Source organism: Salvelinus namaycush, chromosome 1, assembly GCF_016432855.1.
Source record: "Salvelinus namaycush isolate Seneca chromosome 1, SaNama_1.0, whole genome shotgun sequence".
In the NCBI taxonomy this organism is placed as follows: domain Eukaryota; kingdom Metazoa; phylum Chordata; class Actinopteri; order Salmoniformes; family Salmonidae; genus Salvelinus; species Salvelinus namaycush.
Window position 1 is genome coordinate 79,097,867 of NC_052307.1, and position 26,244 is coordinate 79,124,110.

The 26,244-nt window shown below is 47.2% G+C and overlaps 1 protein-coding gene across 1 annotated transcript in view; it reads left to right on the plus strand.

Moving 5' to 3' along the window:
* The window catches only part of kiaa1549lb (KIAA1549-like b), a 100,256-nt gene that overhangs the window by 40,360 nt on the left and 33,652 nt on the right, over nucleotides 1–26,244 (plus strand). Inside the window, exons 9-10 of the mRNA XM_039000329.1 lie at nucleotides 9,047–9,210; nucleotides 18,960–19,159. Coding sequence (XP_038856257.1) covers nucleotides 9,047–9,210; nucleotides 18,960–19,159 — 364 coding nt within the window. The remainder of the gene's footprint in view (nucleotides 1–9,046; nucleotides 9,211–18,959; nucleotides 19,160–26,244) is intronic.

Consider the following 26,244-nt stretch of genomic DNA (forward strand, 5'->3'; position numbering starts at 1 on the left):
CTTATCTTCCACACAAACCATCCCCTGGCATGGCACAGTGCTATATTAGCACACTACCCCTCTGTTAAGAGAGGGGGGGTTAACGAGGGGTGGAAACTCAGGATTCTTGACAACGAGGACGAGGAGTCAGCTAACATAAATCTTTATAAGTCTGGAACAGTAATGGTACAGGGCAACCCCAAACAGTTTCAGCTGGACTTTCACCTAATCAAAGATTTAGCCCAGCAGGAGAAGCTCTCCCTTGATAAAGATACCCCCACCCCAAGCGGGTCAGACCAGACCTCTTCATCACATAACCCCACAGACGAGCAACCCTCAGCAGACAGTCAACCTCCCAGCACAGAGTACTTCTCCCCCATTGAAATGAAGGATAAATTCACCCAGCTGGAGGTAAGGCAGGTGGAGCTGGAACAGCAGGTGATTACACTCCAGTCAGCACAGACCCAGACAACAGTCCAGCACAACAACACCCCTTTAACCAGACCCGGAGTGCTGGAGGTGGAGAGAGACATATCTGCACTCTGGACAGTGGTGAGACAACTTCAACAGGAGAAAGAGCAGAAGCAGGAGCAGGAGCAGAACAGAGCACTAGAGGAGAGGATCAGACTGCTGGAGGAGAGGGAGAGGGGGATGGAGGAGAGGATCAGACTGCTGGAGGAGAGGTGGAGGGGGATGGCATGTGACAGAGAACAACCCACTAGGGAGGTGGCCATCCCCACAGAGACGCCAGCAGAACAGCCCACCTCAGCACCCGACAAAAGTCTCAACACCACAGCAGAACAGTCCACACCAGACCCTGACCATAGAGTCGACATCACAGCAGAACAGTCCACACCAGACCCTGACCATAGAGTCGACATCACAGCAGAACAGACAAAAGAAAAACCCCAAGCCCAGCAGCTCTCACTCCCTCTGAGCACCCCCCCTGTCAGCCACCCTGATAGCCCTCCTGACAACCCCCCCACACCCACTGAGGACAAACACAAGACACAGATTGTCCTCCTTATGGACTCAAATGGGAAATATATAGAAGAAAAAAAACTTTTTCCCAAACACAGTGTGTCTAAACTCTGGTGTCCAAACACCCAGCGCGCCCTAGACCTTCTGTCTGAGGACAAACTAGGCTCACCCAGCCACATAATAATACACACAGGCACAAACGACCTGAGAGCACAGCAGGAAAGGGTGGCCACAGCACTGAAGGGAGTGATTGAAAAAGCTTCTTCTACTTTCCCCAACGCACAAGTGGTTATCTCCACCCTGCTACCACGAAAAGACTTCCACCCTGCTACAATACAGCGGGTAAACGCAAGCATTTCCCGTGACTGTGCCTCAAAACCAAATGTCTTTCTGGCCCACCACTCCACCCTGGACCTGAACAGCCTCTATGACCAGGTCCACCTCTACAAGGCAGCAGTGCCCACCTTTGCCCGGACTCTAAAGGACATCGCTCTCAAACGCAGCCCCAACACTTCACACAGGAGCAACAGATCAATAGACACCCCACCCAGACCAGCGAGACACCCTCCAAGACCTTCAGGACCCCCCCCTGGACCTACACATAGAGGACCCACGCCAAGAGGACTTACATCCAGACCACAGCACCCCCAGACACATCCACACCCCCACCCCAACCAATCAACACCCCCCCACATCAACCATGCCCACACCCAATTTAGGCCCCCTCAGATCAGACCTATGCCACTCCTGCCCACCCCATGCACCCCACCCCCGCAAAGAGGGCATCAACATGGAAGTCACACATACGCCCAGGTAGTGAGTGGGCAAACAGGCCCAACCCCCACTCTTACACTCGCCCAAGCCAACGGCATGTACCAGATGCTCAGCAGGCTCTGCTCACACTTACTGGCCTGAGGCCAAACCACGACCAACAACATTGGACACTTTATGGAACAAAAAGCCTTCACTATATCATCCTGGAATATCCAAGGCCTGAGGTCATCTGCCTTTGGCCTAAAGAGCAGGAACCCGGACTTCACCAAAGAAATCGGTAATGCAGACATTGTCATCCTGCAAGAAACATGGTATAGAGGAGACGGACCCACTGGTTGCCCTCTAGGTTACAGAGAGCTGGTAGTCCCATCCACCAAACTACCAGGTGTGAAACAGGGAAGGGACTCAGGGGGAATGCTAATTTGGTATAGAGCAGACCTAACTCACTCCATTAAATTAATCAAAACAGGAACATTTTACATTTGGCTAGAAATTCAAAAGGAAATTATCTTAACAGAGAAAAATGTCCTCCTGTGTGCTACCTATATCCCCCCACTAGAATCCCCATACTTTAATGAAGACAGCTTCTCCATCCTGGAGGGGGAAATCAATCATTTCCAGGCCCAGGGACATGTATTAGTCTGTGGCGACCTAAATGCCAGAACTGGACACGAACCTGACACCCTCAGCACACAGGGGGACAAACACCTGCCTGCAGGTGACAGCATTCCCTCCCCCATATGCCCCCCTAGGCACAACTATGACAACATAACCAACAAAAACGGGTCACAACTCCTGCAGCTCTGTCGCACGCTGGGTATGTACATAGTCAATGGTAGGCTTCGAGGGGACTCCTATGGTAGGTACACCTATAGCTCATCTCTTGGCAGTAGCACTGTAGACTACTTTATCACTGACCTCAACCCAGAGTCTCTCAGAGCGTTCACAGTCAGCCCACTGACACCCCTGTCAGATCACAGCAAAATTACAGTCTACTTGAACAGAGCAATACTCAATCATGAGGCATCAAAGCCAAAGGAACTGAGTAACATTAAGAAATGCTATAGATGGAAGGAATGCAGTTTGGAAACCTACCAAAAAACAATTAGGCAACAGCAAATCCAATCCCTTTTAGACAACTTCCTGGGTAAAACGTTCCACTGCAATAGTGAAGGTGTAAACTTGGCAGTAGAAAATCTTAACAGTATATTTGACCTCTCAGCTTCCCTATCAAATCTAAAAATCTCAAATAGAAAACCGAAGAAAATGAACAACAATGACAAATGGTTTGATGAAGAATGCAAAAATCTAAGAAATAAATTGAGAAACCTGTCCAACCAAAAACATAGAGACCCGGAAAACCTGAGTCTACGCCTTCACTATGGTGAATCACTAAAACAATACAGAAATACACTACGGAAAAAGAAGGAACAGCATGTCAGAAATCAGCTCAATGTAATTGAAGAATCCATAGACTCTAACCAATTCTGGGAAAATTGGAAAACACTAAACAAACAACAACACGAAGAATTATCTATCCAAAATGGAGATGTATGGGTAAACCACTTCTCCAATCTTTTTGGCTCTATAACAAAGAATAAAGAGCAAAAACATATACATGATCAAATACAAATCCTAGAATCAACTATTAAAGACTACCAGAACCCACTGGATTCTCCAATTACCTTGAATGAGTTACAGGACAAAATAAAAACCCTCCAACCCAAAAAGGCCTGTGGTGTTGATGGTATCCTTAATGAAATGATCAAATATACAGACAACAAATTCCAATTGGCTATACTAAAACTCTTTAACATCGTCCTTAGCTCTGGCATCTTCCCCAATATTTGGAACCAAGGACTGATCACCCCAATCCACAAAAGTGGAGACAAATTTGACCCCAATAACTACCGTGGAATATGCGTCAACAGTAACCTTGGTAAAATACTCTGCATTATCATTAACAGCAGACTCGTACATTTCCTCAATGAACACAATGTACTGAGCAAATGTCAAATTGGCTTTTTACCAAATTACCGTACAACAGACCATGTATTCACCCTACACACCCTAATTGACAACCAAACAAACCAAAACAAAGGCAAAGTCTTCTCATGCTTTGTTGATTTCAAAAAAGCCTTCGACTCAATTTGGCATGAGGGTCTGCTATACAAATTGATGGAAAGTGGTGTTGGGGGTAAAACATACGACATTATAAAATCCATGTACACAAACAACAAGTGTGCGGTTAAAAACACACACATTTCTTCACACAGGGTCGTGGGGTGAGACAGGGATGCAGCTTAAGCCCCACCCTCTTCAACATATATATCAACGAATTGGCGCGGGCACTAGAACAGTCTGCAGCACCCGGTCTCACCCTACTAGAATCCGAAGTCAAATGTCTACTGTTTGCTGATGATCTGGTGCTTCTGTCACCAACCAAGGAGGGCCTACAGCAGCACCTAGATCTTCTGCACAGATTCTGTCAGACCTGGGCCCTGACAGTAAATCTCAGTAAGACCAAAATAATGGTGTTCCAAAAAAGGTCCAGTCGCCAGGACCACAAATTCCATCTAGACACCGTTGCCCTAGAGCACACAAAAAACTATACATACCTCGGCCTAAACATCAGCACCACAGGTAACTTCCACAAAGCTGTGAACGATCTGAGAGACAAGGCAAGAAGGGCATTCTATGCCATCAAAAGGAACATACATTTCAACATACCAATTAGGATCTGGCTAAAAATACTTGAATCAGTCATAGAGCCCATTGCCCTTTATGGTTGTGAGGTCTGGGGTCCGCTCACCAACCAAGATTTCACAAAATGGGGCAAACACCAAATTGAGACTCTGCATGCAGAATTCTGCAAAAATATCATCCGTGTACAACGTAGAACACCAAATAATGCATGCAGAGCAGAATTAGGCCGATACCCACTAATTATCAAAATCCAGAAAAGAGCCGTTAAATTCTACAACCACCTAAAAGGAAGCGATTCCCAAACCTTCCATAACAAAGCCATCACCTACAGAGAGATGAACCTGGAGAAGAGTCCCCTAAGCAAGCTGGTCCTAGGGCTCTGTTCACAAACACAAACACACCCCACAGAGCCCCAGGACAACAGCACAATTAGACCCAACCAAATCATGAGAAAACAAAAAGATAATTACTTGACACATTGGAAAGAATTAACAAAAAAACAGAGCAAACTAGAATGCTATTTGGCCCTAAACAGAGAGTACACAGTGGCAGAATACCTGACCACTGTGACTGACCCAAACTTAAGGAAAGCTTTGACTATGTACAGACTCAGTGAGCATAGCCTTGCTATTGAGAAAGGCCGCCGTAGGCAGACATGGCTCTCAAGAGAAGACAGGCTATGTGCACACTGCCCACAAAATGAGGTGGAAACTGAGCTGCACTTCCTAACCTCCTGCCCAATGTATGACCATATTAGAGACACATATTTCCCTCAGATTACACAGATCCACAAAGAATTCGAAAACAAATCCAATTTTGATAAACTCCCATATCTACTGGGTGAAATTCCACAGTGTGCCATCACAGCAGCAAGATTTGTGACCTGTTGCCACAAGAAAAGGGCAACCAGTGAAGAACAAACACCATTGTAAATACAACCCATATTTATGCTTATTTATTTTAACTTGTGTGCTTTAACCATTTGTACATTGTTACAACACTGTATATATATAATATGACATTTGTAATGTCTTTATTGTTTTGAAACTTCTGTATGTGTAATGTTTACTGTTAATTTGTATTGTTTGTTTCACTTTTGTGTATTGTCTACCTCACTTGCTTTGGCAATGTTAACACATGTTTCCCATGCCAATAAAGCCCCTTGAATTGAATTGAATTGAATTGAGAGGTAGATAGAGAGGTAGAGAGAGAGAGAGAGGTAGAGAGAGAGAGAGAGGTAGAGAGAGAGAGAGAGGTAGAGAGAGAGAGAGAGGTAGAGAGAGAGAGAGAGGTAGAGAGAGAGAGGTAGAGAGAGAGAGATAGAGAGAGAGAGAGAGAGAGAGGTAGAGAGAGAGAGAGAGAGAGAGAGAGAGAGAGAGAGGTAGAGAGAGAGAGAGAGGTAGAGAGAGAGAGAGAGGTAGAGAGAGAGAGGTAGAGAGAGAGAGAGAAAGGTAGAGAGAGGTAGAGAGGTAGAGAGAGAGGTAGAGAGAGAGAGAGGTAGAGAGAGAGATAGGTAGAGAGAGAGAGAGGTAGAGAGAGAGAGAGAGAGAGAGAGGGAGAGAGGTAGAGAGAGAGAGCAAAGAAAATACTGTTTAATAGAGAAGGGTCTTTAGAATTCTGTTGAGAGAATATGTGAGTGTGTGAGAAAGGGGGAAAGAGAGGGAGAGAGGGGGGAAGAGAGGGAGAGAGGGGGGAAGAGAGGGACAGATGGGGGAGGAGAGAGAGAGGGGGAGGAGGGGAGGGAGACAGAGGGGAGAGAGGGGGAAGAGAGAGGGGAAGAGAAGAGGGGGAAGAGAGAGAGAGAGGAGGAAGAGAGGGAGAAATGTTCCAGCTGAGAGAGAGAAAGGTAGACACAGTCTTCTCATAATCTGACAGATCAGCTCTAGGCAGAACACTGTTTGAGCTGTGCTACACTCTCACTGTGAACACACCACAGGGGAGGAGGGAGGAGGGAGAGATTGCATTTCTGAATGTGTGTCAAATCAAATCAAGAATGTGTGTGTGTGCGTCCCCCTCTGTGCATATCCTTATAAAGTTCCTCAGTACTCTGTTTTCTGTGTACTAACAGGCTAAGGTCTGTCAGAGCTGTATGTCTCTGTGTCAGAGTGGGTGAGGTCTGTCAGAGCTGTATGTCTCTGTGTCAGAGTGGGTGAGGTCTGTCTGAGCTGTATGTCTCTGTGTCAGAGTGGGTGAGGTCTGTCAGAGCTGTACGTCTCTGTGTCAGAGTGGGTGAGGTCTGTCAGAGCTGTATGTCTCGGTGTCAGAGTGGTGAGGTCTGTCAGAGCTGTATGTGTCTGTGTCAGAGTGGGTGAGGTCTGTCTGTCAGAGCTGTATGTCTCTGTGTCAGAGTGGGTGAGGTCTGTCAGAGCTGTATGTCTCTGTGTCAGAGTGGGTGAGGTCTGTCAGAGCTGTATGTCTCTGTGTCAGAGTGGGTGAGGTCTGTCAGAGCTGTATGTCTCTGTGTCAGAGTGGGTGAGGTCTGTCAGAGCTGTATGTCTCTGTGTCAGAGTGGGTGAGGTCTGTCAGAGCTGTATGTCTCTGTGTCAGAGTGGGTGAGGTCTGTCTGTCAGAGCTGTATGTCTCTGTGTTAGAGTGGGTGTACAGTACAGGACATACTATCTCTGTGTCAGAGTGGGTGTACAGTACAGGACATACTATCTCTGTGTCAGAGTGGGTGTACAGTACAGGACATACTATCTCTGTGTCAGAGTGGGTGTACAGTACAGGACATACTATCTCTGTGTCAGAGTGGGTGTACAGTACAGGACATACTATCTCTGTGTCAGAGTGGGTGTACAGGACATACTATCTCTGTGTCAGAGTGGGTGTACAGTACAGGACATACTATCTCTGTGTCAGAGTGGGCATACAGTACAGGACATACTATCTCTGTGTCAGAGTGGGTGTACAGTACAGGACATACTATCTCTGTGTCAGAGTGGGTGTACAGTACAGGACATACTATCTCTGTGTCAGAGTGGGTGTACAGGACATACTATCTCTGTGTCAGAGTGGGTGTACAGGAAAGGACATACTATCTCTGTGTCAGAGTGGATGTACAGTACAGGACATACTATCTCTGTGTCAGAGTGGGTGTACAGTACAGGACATACTATCTCTGTGTCAGAGTGGGTGTACAGGACATACTATCTCTGTGTCAGAGTGGGTGTACAGTACAGGACATACTATCTCTGTGTCAGAGTGGGTGTACAGTACAGGACATACTATCTCTGTGTCAGAGTGGGTGTACAGGACATACTATCTCTGTGTCAGAGTGGGTGTACAGTACAGGACATACTATCTCTGTGTTAGAGTGGGTGTACAGGACATACTATCTCTGTGTCAGAGTGGGTGTACAGTACATGACATACTATCTCTGTGTTTAAGATGGAAAGCGTAGCTTTCAGAACAGAACAATGAAAAGCCTCATAACACTCTCCTTATTACTCACATTGGGGAGTTTCTTCTTGACAGTATTTTATATAATTATTGTATTTCTCTCAGATTGCTGTGACTGCTAAAGGAAGTAAGGACAGTATGAGACGTGTCTGTAGAGGTACGGCATAATGAAGGGAGAGGAGGGAGGAAGTGAGGACAGTATGAGACGTGTCTGTAGAGGTACGGCATAATGAAGGGAGAGGAGGGAGGAAGTGAGGACAGTATGAGATGTGTCTGTAGAGGTACGGCATAATGAAGGGAGAGGAGGGAGGAAGTGAGGACAGTATGAGATGTGTCTGTAGAGGTACGGCATAATGAAGGGAGAGGATGGAGGAAGTGAGGACAGTATGAGATGTGTCTGTAGAGGTACGGCATAATGAAGGGAGAGGATGGAGGAAGTGAGGACAGTATGAGATGTGTCTGTAGAGGTACGGCATAATGAAGGGAGAGGAGGGAGGAAGTGAGGACAGTATGAGATGTGTCTGTAGAGGTACGGCATAATGAAGGGAGAGGAGGGAGGAAGTGAGGACAGTATCAGATGTGTCTGTAGAGGTACGGCATAATGAAGGGAGAGGAGGGAGGAAGTGAGGACAGTATGAGATGTGTCTGTAGAGGTACGGCATAATGAAGGGAGAGGAGGGAGGAAGTGACGACAGTATGAGATGTGTCTGTAGAGGTACGGCATAATGAAGGGAGAGGATGGAGGAAGTGAGGACAGTATCAGATGTGTCTGTAGAGGTACGGCGTAATGAAGGGAGAGGAGGGAGGAAGTGAGGACAGTATGAGATGTGTCTGTAGAGGTACGGCATAATGAAGGGAGAGGAGGGAGGAAGTGAGGACAGTATGAGATGTGTCTGTAGAGGTACAGCATAATGAAGGGAGAGGAGGGAGGAAGTGAGGACAGTATGAGATGTGTCTGTAGAGGTACAGCATAATGAAGGGAGAGGATTGACTACTGCTGTGATGTTGATTGATGTGAGGAACATTTCTCACTGCAGACACATTTACCTCAGTAAAACATGTCTACTGTTACTGTGTGTTCTATCATTGATGATTACATGATGATAATTCTTATACACAGCACAACAATAGGAGGGAATATGTTGTGTGTGCGTGTGTGTGTTGATCCGTGCTCTCACAAAGTGCTCCTGTGTGTTTCCTCTTGTAGCCGTGGTGAAGAATCCTCCAAACAATCTGTGGATCATCGCAGCTGTGCTGGCCCCTATCGCCGTGGTAACGCTCATCATCATCATCATCACCGCCGTGCTCTGCCGGAAGAACAAGAGCGACTTTAAAGCCGACGCCATGGGCAACCTCAACCCCCGTGTCAAGGTGGGCAGAGACGCGCACACACACACACACACACACACACACACACACACACACACACACACACACACACACACACACACACACACACACACACACACACACACACACACACACACACACACACACACCAGGTAGAGGTAAATCCAGATGACAACCAGAGACACACACTGCAAAAAATGTCTTGTATTGAGTTGATTTCTATTACCCAAAAAATCAAACCTTTTTATGTTGAAATCAGCAGAATGATCTGCCAGTGCAGTGAGATTATTCCTCTTGGTAAGACGGCAGGTAAATCCATTGTTTGGTTAAACCTAGCAGATCATTGCCTGTTTTTGCAGTGCATGTTTTCAGCCTACAGTCAAACTGTCAGAAGAAAGACAGGAGAAGGAAATGGATGATGACACGTATCTTTGACACTGTTTCTCTTGTTTTTCAGACGTCATATCGGAGGGATGTTACAGGATATTACCACCAGGTATCTACCTTGTGTCTCTCTGGTGTCTGTCCTTGTTGTGAGCTGTGTGTGTCACAGGAGGTTGGTGGCACCTTAATTGGGGAGGACGGGCTCATGGTAATGACTGGAGAGAAATAAGTAGAATGGTATGAATTACATCAAACACATGGTTTGATGCCATTCCATTTGCTTTGTTTCAGCCATTATAATGAGCCGTCCTCCACTGGTGTGTGTCTACTAGAGGAGTGCAGGGTAATGGGGTGTTTGACTGGCATATGAAATAAGGATATGCTGCAGTTGAAATAGAGTTTGAATAGTCACTATTACATATGATGGGTGTGTTTGTTTAGGTGACTGTGTGTGTGCATTAGGGTTGGGTGGGATCCAGATGTTCATCACCTTATTCCATCCTTCTCTCATCCCGGGATTTACAGTATTATCAACTTAGTACACAAGGTGGTGCCAGAAAAAAATGGGCATCTATTACCAGAATGCTAACAAAATTATCACAAGTAATAGCGAATTTCCATGGAGGCTGCAAGCTAAATATGCTAACGAGTGAAAAAATGTAATATACAAATTGCTAAGACAGGCAATCCAGCACATAAAGTTATACATATATAGGTAGGAGCTGCCAAATGTCAAGCGATGTGAACGAGAGACATTGTGCAAATGAACAAAGTTTTGACACATGCTTGTCTGAAGGAAGAACAGTACTGGCTCTGGAGCAGCATGTGTACACACTGTGTCTGTGTGGAGTCTGGAGTCGCTAGGGCAACGGGCCTGCCTGGTAAGCTTGGAGAAGAGGGCGGAGGAGCAGATAGTCCGAGAACAGAGAGGAGAAAAAAACGCATAGGAAATCAAGATAGGGCTTTGACTTCTCAAACACGGCAGAAATCCAACACAATATGATGCCCCCTCACCTTATTAATTCAGCCACTTACTTAGATAACTAGCAAGTTAAATTTAGGGGTCTCGTTAACTGAGAATTTTGTGTTTTTCACGCAGGAAAAAATATAAAATGCATAAGAAATATCTTGCTGTGTTTTGTAAACACAGATGTAAAATGTTTCTTATTATAATTTCTGCTTGACAGGCATTCTATCAGCAGACAGCGCTCTGAAAAAGACCTTGTTTTTTAATTGTAAGCTTATTTACTTGTGTGACTGCCAGCCAAATAGCGTTGCGTGACTCCCAGCCAAATTCTTTTGTCATCTGATGAAAATGAATATATTTTCTGCCGAATGTGTTACACCAATGTATTTTCTGTGAAGGAAAACTATAGTTGCACGTCCCTGATCACTCTATTGAAGCAAAAAACACTGTTGACTTTCAATATAAAACACGACCCCTGGCAATACACAGCTGGACACACCTGCTCCTGCTTTCTCCCATTGTGATATTTACAAACAAACACGTGACTGGCCCAGCTGTTCTGGGGGACTACGGTAAGCTTTATAATTAAGCAATAAGGTATCTCTGAGGTTTGTTGTATATGGCCAATATACTACGGCTAAGGGCTGTGCATGGCCAATATACTACGGCTAAGGGCTGTGCCTGGACACAGCCCTTAGCCGTAGTATATTGGCCATATACAACAAACCCCAGAGATGCCTTATTGCTACTATAAACTGGTTACCAACGTAATTAGAGCAGTAAAAATACATGTCTTGTCATACCCGTGGTATACGGTCTGATATACTATGGCTATCAGCCAATCAGCATTCAGGGCTCGAACCACCCACTTTATAATGTAAAATAATGTGACAGGTGAAATTAACACGATCTGCTTTATCTCCTATCATACTGCAGGTATTTACTTAAAAAGTAGCTACAAATATAAAAATGTATTGAAAAACCATCCCATGGCTATTTCCAAATACCTCGGTATACGGTATACCGCCCAAGCCTAGTGTGTAGACTATTATGAGTGAGGGAGATGAGAGACCGCAACCAACCTAGCCGACTCACTCTGTAGTAGACTAAAAGCTGTGTGTATGCGTGTGAATGCGTGTGCGTGCGTGTACGTGCGCGCACGTGCATGCGTGTGTGTGTGCATGTGTGTACTCTGAAACGAGCTCTTGGTTCATATTGCTGGAACAAGGTCAGATGTTCTCATCTTAATTGGGTAAAAATAGGCTAGCCGAGACACTAATGATTCTCCTGGCTCAGTACACAGTATAAATACACACAGATCCTACCTATACCATTACACCTGACTCCCTTCTATATGTCTAGTAATGTATGTACTCTCATTGTTAACCTTCTAGACCTCATTTGTCTTTGTTTAAGAAGCAGACACACACACAAACACACACACACACGCACACACTCCTGTTCTGACCTAGTTTACCACTGTATGCGTTGTCATTCGCTATTGTTTATATCAGTTTGTTTGGCATTATAGATCAGTTAGTTCACCATTACAGTAATCCAATCACCAATGTTATTTTTCTATGCAAAGACATGGTCCATATTTTGCAGTATAGCAGTATCCCAAGAGGGAGCTTTTGCCTGAACTTTAGTATGGAATAACAAGCAGGATCAAATCACATTGTATTTGTCACATGCTTGGTAAACAACAGGTGTAGACTAACAGTGAAATGCTTACTGATGGTCCCTTCCCAACAATGCAGAGAGAAACAACAGGTGTAGACTAACAGTGAAATGCTTACTGATGGTCCCTTCCCAACAACACAGAGAGAAACAACAGGTGTAGACTCACAGTGAAATGCTTACTGATGGGCCCTTCCCAACAACACAGAGAGAAACAACAGGTGTAGACTCACAGTGAAATGCTTACTGATGGTCCCTTCACAACAATGCAGAGAGAAACAACAGGTGTAGACTAACAGTGAAATGCTTACTGATGGTCCCTTCCCAACAACACAGAGAGAAACAACAATTATAGTAATAGAAAAATAGAAAGATAATAATAATACGAGGAATAAATCCACAATGAGTAATAATAACTTAGCTATATACACGGGGTACCAGTACCGACTAGATGTGCAGAGATACGAGGTAATTGAGGTAGATATGTACATATAGGTAGGGATAAAATGACTAGGCATCAGGATAGATAATTAACTGTAACAGCAGTGTATGTGATATTTACATTTTAGTCATTTAGCAGACGCTCTTATCTAGATGAGTTAAAAGAGTTTAACTAACTATTTAGCAGTATTATGGCTTGGGGGTAGAAGCTGTTCAGGGTCCTGTTGGTTCCAGATTTGGTGCATCGGTACCGCTTGCCGTGCAGTAGCAGAGAGAACAGTCTCTGACTTGAGTATCTGGAGTCTTTAACAATTTTTAGGGCCTTCCTCTGACAATGCCTGGTATAGGGGTCCTGTAGTGCCTTGTGGTCAGATGCCAAGCAGTTGCCATACCAAGCGGTGATGCAGCCAGTCAAGATGCTCTCAGTGGTGCAGCTGTAGAACTTTTTGAGGAGCTGAGGGCCCATGCCAAATCTTTTCAGCCTCCTGAGAGGCATTGTCGTGTGCTCTTCACGATTGTGTTGGTGTGTGTGGACCATGATAATTCCACAGTGATGTGGACACCAAGGAACTTGAAGCTCTCGACCTGCTCCACTACAGCCCCATCAATGTGGATGGGGGCGTGCTCGTACCTCTGTTTCCTGTAGTCCAGATCAGCTCCTTTGTCTTGCTGATGTTAAGGGAGAGGTTGTTGTCCTGGCACCATACTGCCAGGTCTCTAACCTCCTCCCTATAGGCTGTCTCATCGTTGAGGGAGAGGTTGTTGTCCTGGCACCATACTGCCAGGTCTCTAACCTCCTCCCTATAGGCTGTCTCATCGTTGAGGGAGAGGTTGTTGTCCTGGCACCATACTGCCAGGTCTCTAACCTCCTCCCTATAGGCTGTCTCATCGTTGAGGGAGAGGTTGTTGTCCTGGCACCACGGGCCGATAGTCATTTCGTCAGATTACCTTGGCTTTCTTGGGCACAGGGACTATGGTGTTTTAAAAAAAATGATTTACATTTTAATTTAACTAGGCAAGTCAGTTAAGAACAAATTCTTATTTACAATGACGGCCTACACCGGCCAAAACCGAACAACGCTGGGCCAATTGTGCGCCGCCCTATGGGACTCCCAATCACGGCCAGTTGTGATACAGCCTGGATTCGAACCAGGGTGTCTGTAGTGACGCCTCAAGCACTGAGATACAGTGCCTTAGACCTCTGCGCCACTCGGGAGACCTTGAAACATGTAGCATTACAGACTGGGTCAGGGAGAGGTTGAAAATGTCAGTGAAGACACTTGCCAGCTGGTCAGCGCATGCTCTGAGTACATGTCCTAGTAATCCATCTAGCTCTCCGGCCTTGTGAATGTTGACCTGTTTAAGGGTCTTACTACATCGACTCTGGAGAGCGTGATCACACTGTCGTCTGGAACAGTTGGTGCTCTCATGCATGTTTCAGTGTTGCTAGCATCGAAGCCAGCATAGAAGGTATTTAGCTCGTCTGGTAGGATCGCATCACTGGACAGCTCGCGGCTGGGTTTCCCTTTGTAATCCGTGCTAGTTATCAAGCCCTTCCACATCTGACGAGCAACAGAGCCGGTGTAGTAGGATTCGATCTTGGTCCTGTATTGATGCTTTGCCTGTTTGATGGTTCGTCGGAGGGCGTAGCGGGATTTCTTATAAGCGTCCAGATTAGTATCCCGCTCCTTTAAAGCGGCAGCTCTAGCCTTTAGCTCAGTGCAGATATTTCCTGTAATCCATGGCTTCTGATTGGAATGTGGGGATGATGTCGTCTATGCCCTTATTAATGAAGCCGGTGACTGATGTGGTTAGCTCCTCAATGCCATCGGATGAATCCCGGAACATATTCCAGTCTATCAACCATCAGCCAGTCTGTACAGTATATTGAGGTGGGTGTTATTGAGGCAGACACTGTGAAATGTGCTGGGGACCCTGAGGAGTGAACCCATGGGGTTAAACCTGGTTCTTGCTGTGTTGGAGCAGTCCAGTTGTCAATATGAGGGATGGACAAATACCTTGGGAATTTGCATTCTATCACATTTTTTTTTAAAGTACATCACTTGGGGAAAAATGAATTGAATAGTGATACTGTGAATATCACCTCTCAGTGAGACTGTCATGCTGTGTGACTGCAGATGTAGCACTTTCCCTCTATATCCCTCTGAGAACCACTCCTCTGACAGCCCTGCAGCCAGCACTTCCCCTCTATATCCCTCTGAGAACCACTCCTCTGACAGCCCTGCAGCCAGCACTTTCCCTCTATATCCCTCTGAGAACCACTCCTCTGACAGCCCTGCAGCCAGCACTTTCCCTCTATATCCCTCTGAGAACCACTCCTCTGACAGCCCTGCAGCCAGCACTTTCCCTCTATATCCCTCTGAGAACCACTCCTCTGACAGCCCTGCAGCCAGCACTTTCCCTCTATATCCCTCTGAGAACCACTTCCCTGACAGCCCTGCAGCCAGCACTTTCCCTCTATATCCATCTGAGAACCACTCCTCTGACAGCCCTGCAGCCAGCACTTTCCCTCTATATCCCTCTGAGAACCACTTCCCTGACAGCCCTGCAGCCAGCACTTTCCCTCTATATCCCTCTGAGAACCACTTCCCTGACAGCCCTGCAGCCAGCACCTCCCCTCTATATCCCTCTGAGAACCACCCCTCTGACAGCCCTGCAGCCAGCACTTTCCCTCTATATCCCTCTGAGAACCACTTCCCTGACAGCCCTGCAGCCAGCACTTTCCCTCTATATCCCTCTGAGAACCACTCCTCTGACAGCCCTGCAGCCAGCACTTCCCCTCTATATCCCTCTGAGAACCACCCCTCTGACAGCCCTGCAGCCAGCACTTCCCTCTATATCCCTCTGAGAACCACTCCTCTGACAGCCCTGCAGCCAGCACTTCCCTCTATATCCCTCTGAGAACCACTCCTCTGACAGCCCTGCAGCCAGCACTTTCCCTCTATATCCCTCTGAGAACCACCCCTCTGACAGCCCTGCAGCCAGCACTTTCCCTCTATATCCCTCTGCGAACCACTCCTCTGACAGCCCTGCAGCCAGCACTTTCCCTCTATATCCCTCTGAGAACCACTCCTCTGACAGCCCTGCAGCCAGCACTTTCCCTCTATATCTCTCTGAGAACCACTCCTCTGACAGCCCTGCAGCCAGCACTTCCCTCTATATCCCTCTGAGAACCACTCCTCTGACAGCCCTGCAGCCAGCACTTTCCCTCTATATCCCTCTGAGAACCACCCCTCTGACAGCCCTGCAGCCAGCACTTTCCCTCTATATCCCTCTGAGAACCACTCCTCTGACAGCCCTGCAGCCAGCACCTCCCCTCTATATCCCTCTGAGAACCACTCCTCTGACAGCCCTGCAGCCAGCACTTTTAGTCTGCATGAAAACTTCACCACCATCCACACCTCTGTGTGTGTGTGTGTTTAAGACTTTTATATAAACCCCACTGTGTCTCTCTCCTCTTCTGTCTGGAGTCTGACTACATTAGAATATTTTTGAGAAGTCTTTGAATCTCATCTTTTTATTGCCCACTGTGATTCATTTATTAGACATTAGAAGGAGAGAAAGTGAGATCAAAGAAGTCTTCATAAAAACGATGTGTATGGAGTTCAAGACACAGGATAGATATCCCATTAATACATGAACTAGAGTTCTGAAAAGTCATTTAGGCATTTTGGTTTTCTGTCTGAATGTGTGTGTCTGTCTGACTGCCTGTATGTCTCTTTAAATGTGTGTATCAATCAATCAAATGTATTTATAAAGCCCTTCTTACATCAGCTGATGTCACAAAGTGCTGTACAGAAACCCAGCCTAAAACCCCACACAGCAAGCAAAGCAGGTGTAGAAGCACGGTGGCTAGGAAAAACCCCCTAGAAAGGTCAGAACCTAGAGAGGAACCAGGCTGTGAGGGGTGGCCAGTCCTCTTTTGGCTGTGCCGGGTGGAGATTATAACAGAACATGACCAAGATGTTCAAGTGTTCATAGATGACCAGCAGGGTCAAATAATAATAATTACAGTGGTTGTAGAGGGTGCATTAGGTCAGCACCTCAGGAGTAAATGTCAGTTGGCTTTTCATAGCCAATCATTCAGAGTATCTCTACCGCTCCTGCTGTCTCTAGAGAGTTGAAAACAGCAGGTCTGGGACAGGTAGCACGTCCGGTGAACAGGTCAGGGTTCCATAGCCGCAGGCAGTACAGTTGAAACTGGAGCAGCAGCACGACCAGGTGGACTGGGGACAGCAAGTAGTCATCAGGCCAGGTAGTCCTGAGGCATGGTCCTAGGGCTCATGTCCTCTGAGATAGAGAAAGAAAGAAAGAAAGAAAGAGAGAGAAAAAGAGAGAGAGAATTAGAGAGAGCATACTTAAATTCACACAGGACACCGGATAAGACAAGAGAAATACTCCAGATATAACAGACTGACCCTAGCCCCCCCGACACATAAACTATTGCAGCATAAATACTGGAGGCTGAGACAGGAGGGGAGACACCATGGCCCCGTCTGACAATACCCTTGGACAGGGCCAAACAGGAAAGATATAATCCCACCCACTGCCAAAGCACAGCCCCCACACCACTAGAGGGATATCTTCAACCACCAACTTACCATCCTGAGACAAGGCTGAGTATAGCCCACGAAGATCTCCCCACTGCACACACCCAAGGGGGGGCACCAACCCAGACAGGAAGATCACGTCAGTGACTCAGCCCACTCAAGTGACGCACCCCTCCTAGGGACGGCATGAAAGAGCACCAGTAAGCCAGTGACTCAGCCCCTGTAATAGGGTTAGAGGCAGAGAATCCCAGTGGAGAGAGGGGAACCGGCAGGGCAGAGACAGCAAGGGCGGTTCGTTGCTCCAGTGCCTTTCCGTTCACCTTCACACTCCTGGGCCAGACTACCCTCAATCATAGGACCTACTGAAAAGATGAGTCTTCAATAAAGACTTAAAGGTCGAGACCGAGTCTGCGTCTCTCTGTCTCCAGCTGTTTGCTTAGAAATTCTAGGGACAGTTAGAAGGCCTGCGTCTTGTGACCGTAGCGTACGTGTTGGTATGTACGGCAGGACCAAATCAGAACGATAGCTAGTAGCAAGCCCATTTAATGCTTTGTAGGTTAGCAGTAAAACCTTGAAATCAGCCCTTGCCTTAGAAGGAAGCCAGTGTAGAGAGGCTAGCACTGGAGTAATATGATCAATTTTTTGGGTTCTAATCAAGATTCTAGCAGCCTTGTTTAGCACTAACTGAAGTTTATTTAGTGCTTTATCTGGGTAGCCGGAAAGTAGAGCATTGCAGTAGTCTAACCTAGAAGTGACAAAAGCATGGATTACTTTTTCTGCATAATTTTTGGATAGAAAGTTTCTGATTTTTGCAATGTTACATAGATGGAAAAAGCTGTCGTTGAAACAGTCTTGATATGTTCGTCAAAAGAGAGATCAGGGTCCAGAGTAACGCCGAGGTCCTTCACAGTTTTATTTGAGACGACAGTACAACCATCAAGATTAATTGTCAGATTCAACAGAAGATCTCTTTGTTTCTTGGGACCTAGAACAAGCATCTCTGTTTTGTTCAAGTTTAAAAGTAGACAATTTGCCGCCATCCACTTCCTTATGTCTGAAACACAGGCTTCCAGGGAGGGCAATGTTGGGGGCTCCCCATGTTTCATCGAAATGTACAGATGTATGTCGTCTGCATAGCAGTGAAAGTTAACATTATGTTACCGAATGACATCACCTAGAGGTAAAATATATGGTGAAAACAATAGTGGTCCTAAAATGGAGCCTTGAGGAACACTGAAATTTACAGTTGATTTGAGGACAAACCATTCACAGAGACAAACTGAAATCTTCCCGACAGATAAGATCTAAACCAGGCCAGAACTTGTCCGTGTAGACCAATTTAGGTTTCCAATCTCTCCAAAAGAATGTGGTGATCGATGGTATCAAAAGCAGCACTAAGGTCTAGGAGCACGAGGATAGATGCAGAGCCTCGGTCTGACGCCATTAAAAGGTCATTTACCACCTTCACAAGTTTAGTATGTCTCTTTAAATGTGCATTTGTCTCTGTGTATACATAATATGCTGACCCTGTGTGTGTGTGTGTGTGTGTGTGTGTGTGTGTGTGTGCGTGCGTGCGTGCGTGCGTGCGTGCGTGCGTGCGTGCGTGCGTGCGTGCGTGCGTGCGTGCGTGCGTGCGTGCGTCATTAGATGGCCATTGAGACGGAAAGCTTGCATCCGTCCCTCACCTGTTTCCACTCATCTCTCTCCCCCCATCGTCCTCCCTACAGCCTGTCCAGGGATTTGACTATGCCAAGCAGCACTTGGGCCGGGTGCAGGGTGGGGAGGGAGAGACCCTCCCCGTGACCCAGGACACCCTGGTGCTGCCCCTGCCCATCCGGGAAGCCCACCTCTCCCTCTCCCTGGAGAAAGCCCTGCACCAGGACGGCACCGCCAACAAGAAGACCCTCAACTCGGACATACGCAAGAGGTACTAAAGTCACCTCACATGGCCATACAGAGGGTGTCATAGGAATATATCTACAGTTTAAACTACTTGTTTTGTGTTGAGCCAATCAGATGTGATGTTACTGAGCTGGATAAGCCTATTGTGCTCCTGCAGAGGAGAGAGGATGTGACTGGCTAGTAGCTGAGCTCCATTCACGTCAGACTATTGTTATTCAGTTAAATATAGAGAGGGGAGATATTTCAGGAATACATTTACTCTAGTATGCTTGTCTTGAAGAGCTTTCCTGAGATCCGTTGACCTCAGATTATTATCAGTTGAATCACAGCAATTTATTCAGGAATGGTATTTTTACCTCTGCTTTTGTCTACGTTAAAGGAATTTCCCTGATATCTTTCCATAAGACTATTATGAGTGAATTGGCCCTGTGGGTAAAATCCTTAATGCTGTTCTGGATGAGACAACGATGTTACCACGACGTTATCTCCTTACCTCCTTACCTAGTTTACTGTATGTCCTACTTTGATGTTGGCTAGACCTTCATAAAACCCTCACCATCCTAATGCACTACACAGATGCCTAAAGTCTTCTTCCCATGTTTTCTGTTATTGTACTGTGGATGTTGACAAGCATCTCTATTTAAAGGGATAGTCGAGGGTAGCCAGGGGGAATTTAGGGGCAGTTTGGAGGCTTTTAAATGACAAATTACAACGTGCTGACTTTAAGAGGCAGGGTTATAAGAGTTGTGGTGAAGCTCAGTTGTGGTCTGCCATGTATGATGTGATAGAATATAATAGATTAGAACTGAATAGAATGGAATGGACTAGAATAGATTAGAACTGAATGGAATGGACTGGATTAGAATAGAATAGATTAGAACTGAATGGAATGGAATAGATTAGATTAGAACTGAATGGAATGGAATAGAATAGATTAGAACCGAATAGAATTTAATTGAATAGAATAGATCAGAACTCAATAGAATGGAATGGAATAGAATAGAACTGAATGGAATGGAATGGAATACAATATATTATAATGGAATAGAATATATTAGAACTGAATGGAATAGAATAGAACAGAATAGAATGGAATATAATGGAATGGAATAGATTATAATTTAATAGAATAGATCAGAACTGAATAGAATGGAATGGAATAGAATATATTAGAACTGAATGGAATGGAATAGAATAGATTAGAACTGAATGGAATGGAATAGAATAGATTAGAACTGAATGGAATGGAATAGAATAGATTAGAACTGAATGGAATGGAATAGAATAGAATAGAACACTCCTGTCCTCTGACATCATCATACTCCACCCCCATGCTGAGTAATAGTGAATCATTAGAGGGGTGTCTCTGTATGGGCAGGTGGAATCAACCAATCACCACATCTGACAGGGACAGGGGGGCCCTTAGTGTCACGATCGTCTTTAGGAGAGAGAGATGACCAAGGCGCAGCGTGTGAAAAATACATCTTCTCTTTATTTAGAAGAAGAAAAACTAAACAAAACAACAAATAGACGAACGTGAAGCTATAAATGACTAAGTGCAAAAACATGCAACATAGACACAGACATAGACAATTACCCACAAATGCATGATGCCTATGGCTGCCTTAAATATGGCTCCCAATCAGAGACAAATGAAAGACATCTGTCTCTGATTGAGAACCACTCAGGCAACCATAGACATACCTAGAAACATTCACTCAACCATAGACATACCTAGAAACATTCACTCAACACAAACTCATACACTACACCCAACACCCCCTTTACCATATAACCACCCAAAACGACAAAACACAAACATTCCCCATGTCACACCCTGACCTAACTAAAATAATAAAGAAAACAAAGAATACTAAGGCCAGGGCGTGACAGTACCCCCCCCAAAAGGTGCGGACTCCGGCCGCAAAACCTGACACATAAAGGGAGGGTCCGGGGTGGGCCTTAATATGGCGGCGGCTCGGGTGCGGGACGTGGCCCCCACTCCACCATTGTCAATATCCGCTTCGGTGTCTCTGGTAGATCCTGGCTGACTGGCGGCTCTGGAAGATCCTGGCTGGCTGGCGGCTTCGGGAAAATCCTGGCTGGCTGGCGGCTTCGGAAGATCCTGGCTGGCTGGCGACTCTGGCTGCTCATGGCTGGCTGGCGACTCTGGCTGCTCATGGCTGGCTGGCGACTCTGGCTGCTCATGGCTGGCTGGCGACTCTGGCTGCTCATGGCTGGCTGGAGACTCTGGCTGCTCATGGCTGGCTGGCGACTCTGGCTGCTCATGGCTGGCTGGCGACTCTGGCTGCTCATGGCTGGCTGGCGACTCTGGCTGCTCATGGCTGGCTGGCGGCTCTGGCTGCTCATGGCTGGCTGGCGGCTCTGGCTGCTCATGGCTGGCTGGCGGCTCTGGCTGCTCATGGCTGGCTGGCGGCTCTGGCTGCTCATGGCTGGCTGGCGGCTCTGGCTGCTCATGGCTGGCTGACGGCTCTGGCTGCTCATGGCTCGCTGACGGCTCTGGCTGCTCATGGCTCGCTGACGGCTCTGGCTGCTCATGGCTCGCTGACGGCTCTGGCTGCTCATGGCTCGCTGACGGCTCTGGCAGATCCTGGCTGACTGGCGGCTCTGGCAGATCCTGTCTGACTGGCGGCTCTGGCAGATCCTGTCTGACTGGCGGCTCTGGCAGATCCTGTCTGGTTGGCGGCTCTGGCAGATCCTGTCTGGTTGGCGGCTCTGGCAGATCCTGTCTGGTTGGCGGCTCTGGCAGATCCTGTCTGGTTGGCGGCTCTGGCAGATCCTGACTGACGAATGGCTCTAGCGGCTCCTGACTGACGAACGGCTCAGATGGCGCTGGGTAGACGGATGGCTCAGATGGCGCTGGGCAGATGGATGGCTCAGATGGCGCTGGGTAGACTGATGGCTCAGATGGCGCTTGGCAGACGGGTGGCTCAGATGGCGCTTGGCAGACGGGCAGTTCAGGCACCGCTGTGCTGACGGCAGACTCTGGCCGGCTGAGACGCACTATAGGCCTGGTGCGTGGTGCCGGAACTGGAGGTACCGGGCTAAGGACACTCACCTTCAGGCTAGTGCGGGGAGAAGGAACAGGGCATACTGGACCCTGGAGACGCACATTAGGCCTAGTGCGTGGTGCCGGAACTGGTGGTACCGGGCTGGGGACACGCATCTCAGGGCTAGTGCGGGGAGCAGCAACAGGATGCACAGGACTCTGGAAACGCACAGGAGGCTTGGTGCGTGGTGCCGGAATTGGTGGTACCGGGCTGGAGACACGCACCATAGGGCGAGTGCGTGGAGGAGGAACAGGGCTCTGGAGACACACTGGAAGCCTGGTGCGTGGTGTAGGCACTGGTGGAACTGGACTGGGGCGGGGAGGTGGCGCCGGAAATACCGGGCCGTGCAGGCGTACTGGCTCCCTTGAGCACCGAGCCTGCCCAACCTTACCTGGTTGAATGCTCCCCGTCGCCCGACCAGTGCGGGGAGGTGGAATAACCCGCACCGGGCTATGTAGGCGAACCGGGGACACCATGCGTAAGGCTGGTGCCATGTATGCCGGCCCGAGGAGACGCACTGGAGACCAGATGCGTTGAGCCGGCTTCATGGCACCTGGCTCAATGCCCAATCTAGCCCTACCAGTGCGGGGAGGTGGAATAACCCGCACCGGGCTATGAACACGTACAGGAGACACCGTGCGCTCTACTGCGTAACACGGTGTCTGCCCGTACTCCCGCTCTCCACGGTTAGCCTGGGAAGTGGGCGCAGGTCTCCTACCTGCCCTCGGCCCACTACCTCTTAGCCCCCCCCCAAGATTTTTTTTGGGCTGACTCACAGGCTTCCTACCGCGTCGTCGTGCTGCCTCCATTCGCCGGTATCCCTCCTCGCACTGCGCCAGAGAATCCCAGGCGGGCTCCGGCACTCGCCCTGGGTCGATCGCCCACCTGTCGATCTCCTCCCACGTAGTGTAGTCCAGATTACGCTCCCATTGCCATTCCTCCTTGCGCTTCTCCTGTTGCCGCTTATCACGCTGCTTGATCCCGTTAAGGTGGGTAATTCTGTCACGATCGTCTTTAGGAGAGAGAGATGACCAAGGCGCAGCGTGTGAAAAATACATCTTCTCTTTATTTAGAAGAAGAAAAACTAAACAAAACAACAAATAGACGAACGTGAAGCTATAAATGACTAAGTGCAAAAACATGCAACATAGACACAGACATAGACAATTACCCACAAATGCATGATGCCTATGGCTGCCTTAAATATGGCTCCCAATCAGAGACAAATGAAAGACATCTGTCTCTGATTGAGAACCACTCAGGCAACCATAGACATACCTAGAAACATTCACTCAACACAAACTCATACACTACACCCAACACCCCCTTTACCATATAACCACCCAAAACGACAAAACACAAACATTCCCCATGTCACACCCTGACCTAACTAAAATAATAAAGAAAACAAAGAATACTAAGGCCAGGGCGTGACACTTAGGCAAATGCTAAATTATGCTAAACTGTTCTACGAGGGAGCAGAAAAGGACTTCATTTTTCACAATGCTGCAGGAGAACAAGGATGGAATGAGGATTGGTTCTGGTGAAGTTTAGAATATGAAACAGATAAAGGGATTGTTTTTGGAGCATCTTGTGACTCTGAACTCAAGGTTCTGATCCTTCTCACCGTCAACAAAGTGATTCCTGTTATCTTTGGCTTCCCATTCATGGTTGGGCTGGTGTGTTGTTGTGACTACCACTGGACCTATTTTAAGAGTTTCTTTAGCTGAGTCAAGACGAACAGCAGCTTGGTGACATCATCACAGCCTTATCCACTTTGGTGACATCATCACAGCATAGATGCGGTAAAGAGGTCAATCGAACTCGACCAAAACAATGGAATTCCCATGGAAACGCTTGGGGAAAGGGTTGTGGGGGAAAGATCCAGTATCTCACATTACGTTGAGGTAAAAATCAGAGTATAATGCTTCTATGGATGTCAACCCCAACACATGTTCATGTCATCGTCACCAATCAACCAATCAATTACTACCACCAACGATTAACCAGCTTATACGAACAGGAGTTAGCGTTTTGTGTTCTTCTAAAACTGAAAATAAACAACTTCTACATCGTATGCAGCAAAAACAGCCAAATATATCCAAATCGGACTTAAGTAACCACATTGTGGCCTGTTACAACATATAAATCATGAAAGATGTGCCTCCCGAGTGGTGCAGTGGTCTTAGGCTCTGCATCGCAGTGCTAGCTGTGCCACTAGAGATTCTGGGTTCGAGTCCAGGCTCTGTCGCTACCGGCCGTGACCGGGAGACCCATGGGGCGGCGCACAATTAGCCCAGCGTCGTCTGGGTTAGGGGAGGGTTTGGCCGGCAGGGATGTCCTTGTCCCATCACGCACTAGCAACTCCTGTGGAGGGCCTGTGCACGCTGACACGGTCGCGAGGTATACGCTGTTTCCTGCGACACATTGGTGCGGCTGGCTTCCGGGTGAAGTGGGCATTGTGTCAAGAAGCAGTGCGGCCTGGTTGGGTTGTGTTTTGGAGGATGCACGGCTCTCGACATTCGCCTCTCCCGAGTCCGTACGGGAGTTGCAGCCATGAGACAAGACCCAATTGGGGATAAACATTTTTTTTTTAAATATCATGAAAGATTTGACGAATATTGTATCTTGTTAGATCAGATTTGTTGAAAGTGCGCCAATCTGGTCAATGGAACACTCTGCATCAATCGACCCCTTAACTGCATCTATTATCCACTTTGGTGACATCATCACAGCCTTATCCACTGGTGACATCATCATAGCCTTCTCCACTGGTGACATCATCATAGCCTTATCCACTTGGTGACAACACAGCCTTATCTCCTTGGTGACATCATCACAGCCTTAACCACTTGGTGACATCATCATAGCCTTATCCACTGGTGACATCTGCATAGCCTTATCCACTTGGTGACAACACAGCCTTATCTCCTTGGTGACATCATCACAGCCTTAACCACTTGGTGACATCATCATAGCCTTATCCACTGGTGACATCTTCATAGCCTTATCCACTTGGTGACAACACAGCCTTATCTCCTTGGTGACATCATCACAGCCTTATCCACTTGGTGACATCATCACAGCCTTTTCCACTCGTGACTTGCATTCTCCAGCACATTCATAGCACACTGTCTGTGTAAAACTACTGTCTCACTGCTGATTCATACACAGAGGCAATATACTGAGACAGACTGAATAAGGAAGACTGAAGAGACACTTGAGTAGAGTGTTTGCTGCACAGTCTTCCCCAGATGATCTTGAGCTAGTTTTATGTTATTGAGTAAAATAATAACAGGTGGTGTTCATTATATTTCTGGGACCAGGATGCAATTTGCATGGACCAATGGAGTGCAACACATCACTTTCCCAATGGAGTGCACCACATCACTTTCCCAATGGAGTGCACCACATCACTTTCCCAATGGAGTGCACCACATCACTTTCCCAATGGAGTGCAACACATCACTTTCCCAATGGAGTGCACCACATCACTTTCCCAATGGAGTGCACCACATCACTTTCCCAATGGAGTGCACCACATCACTTTCCCAATGGAGTGCACCACATCACTTTCCCAATGGAGTGCACCACATCACTTTCCCAATGGAGTGCACCACATCACTTTCCCAATGGAGTGCAACACATCACTTTCCCAATGGAGTGCACCACATCACTTTCCCAATGGAGTGCAACACATCACTTTCCCAATGGAGTGCACCACATCACTTTCCCAATGGAGTGCAACACATCACTTTCCCAATGGAGTGCACCACATCACTTTCCCAATGGAGTGCAACACATCACTTTCCCAATGGAGTGCACCACATCACTTTCCCAATGGAGTGCAACACATCACTTTCCCAATGGAGTGCACCACATCACTTTCCCAATGGAGTGCACCACATCACTTTCCCAATGGAGTGCAACACATCACTTTCCCAATGGAGTGCACCACATCACTTTCCCAATGGAGTGCAACACATCACTTTCCCATGGACCAATGGAGTGCAACACATCACTTTCCCATGGACCAATG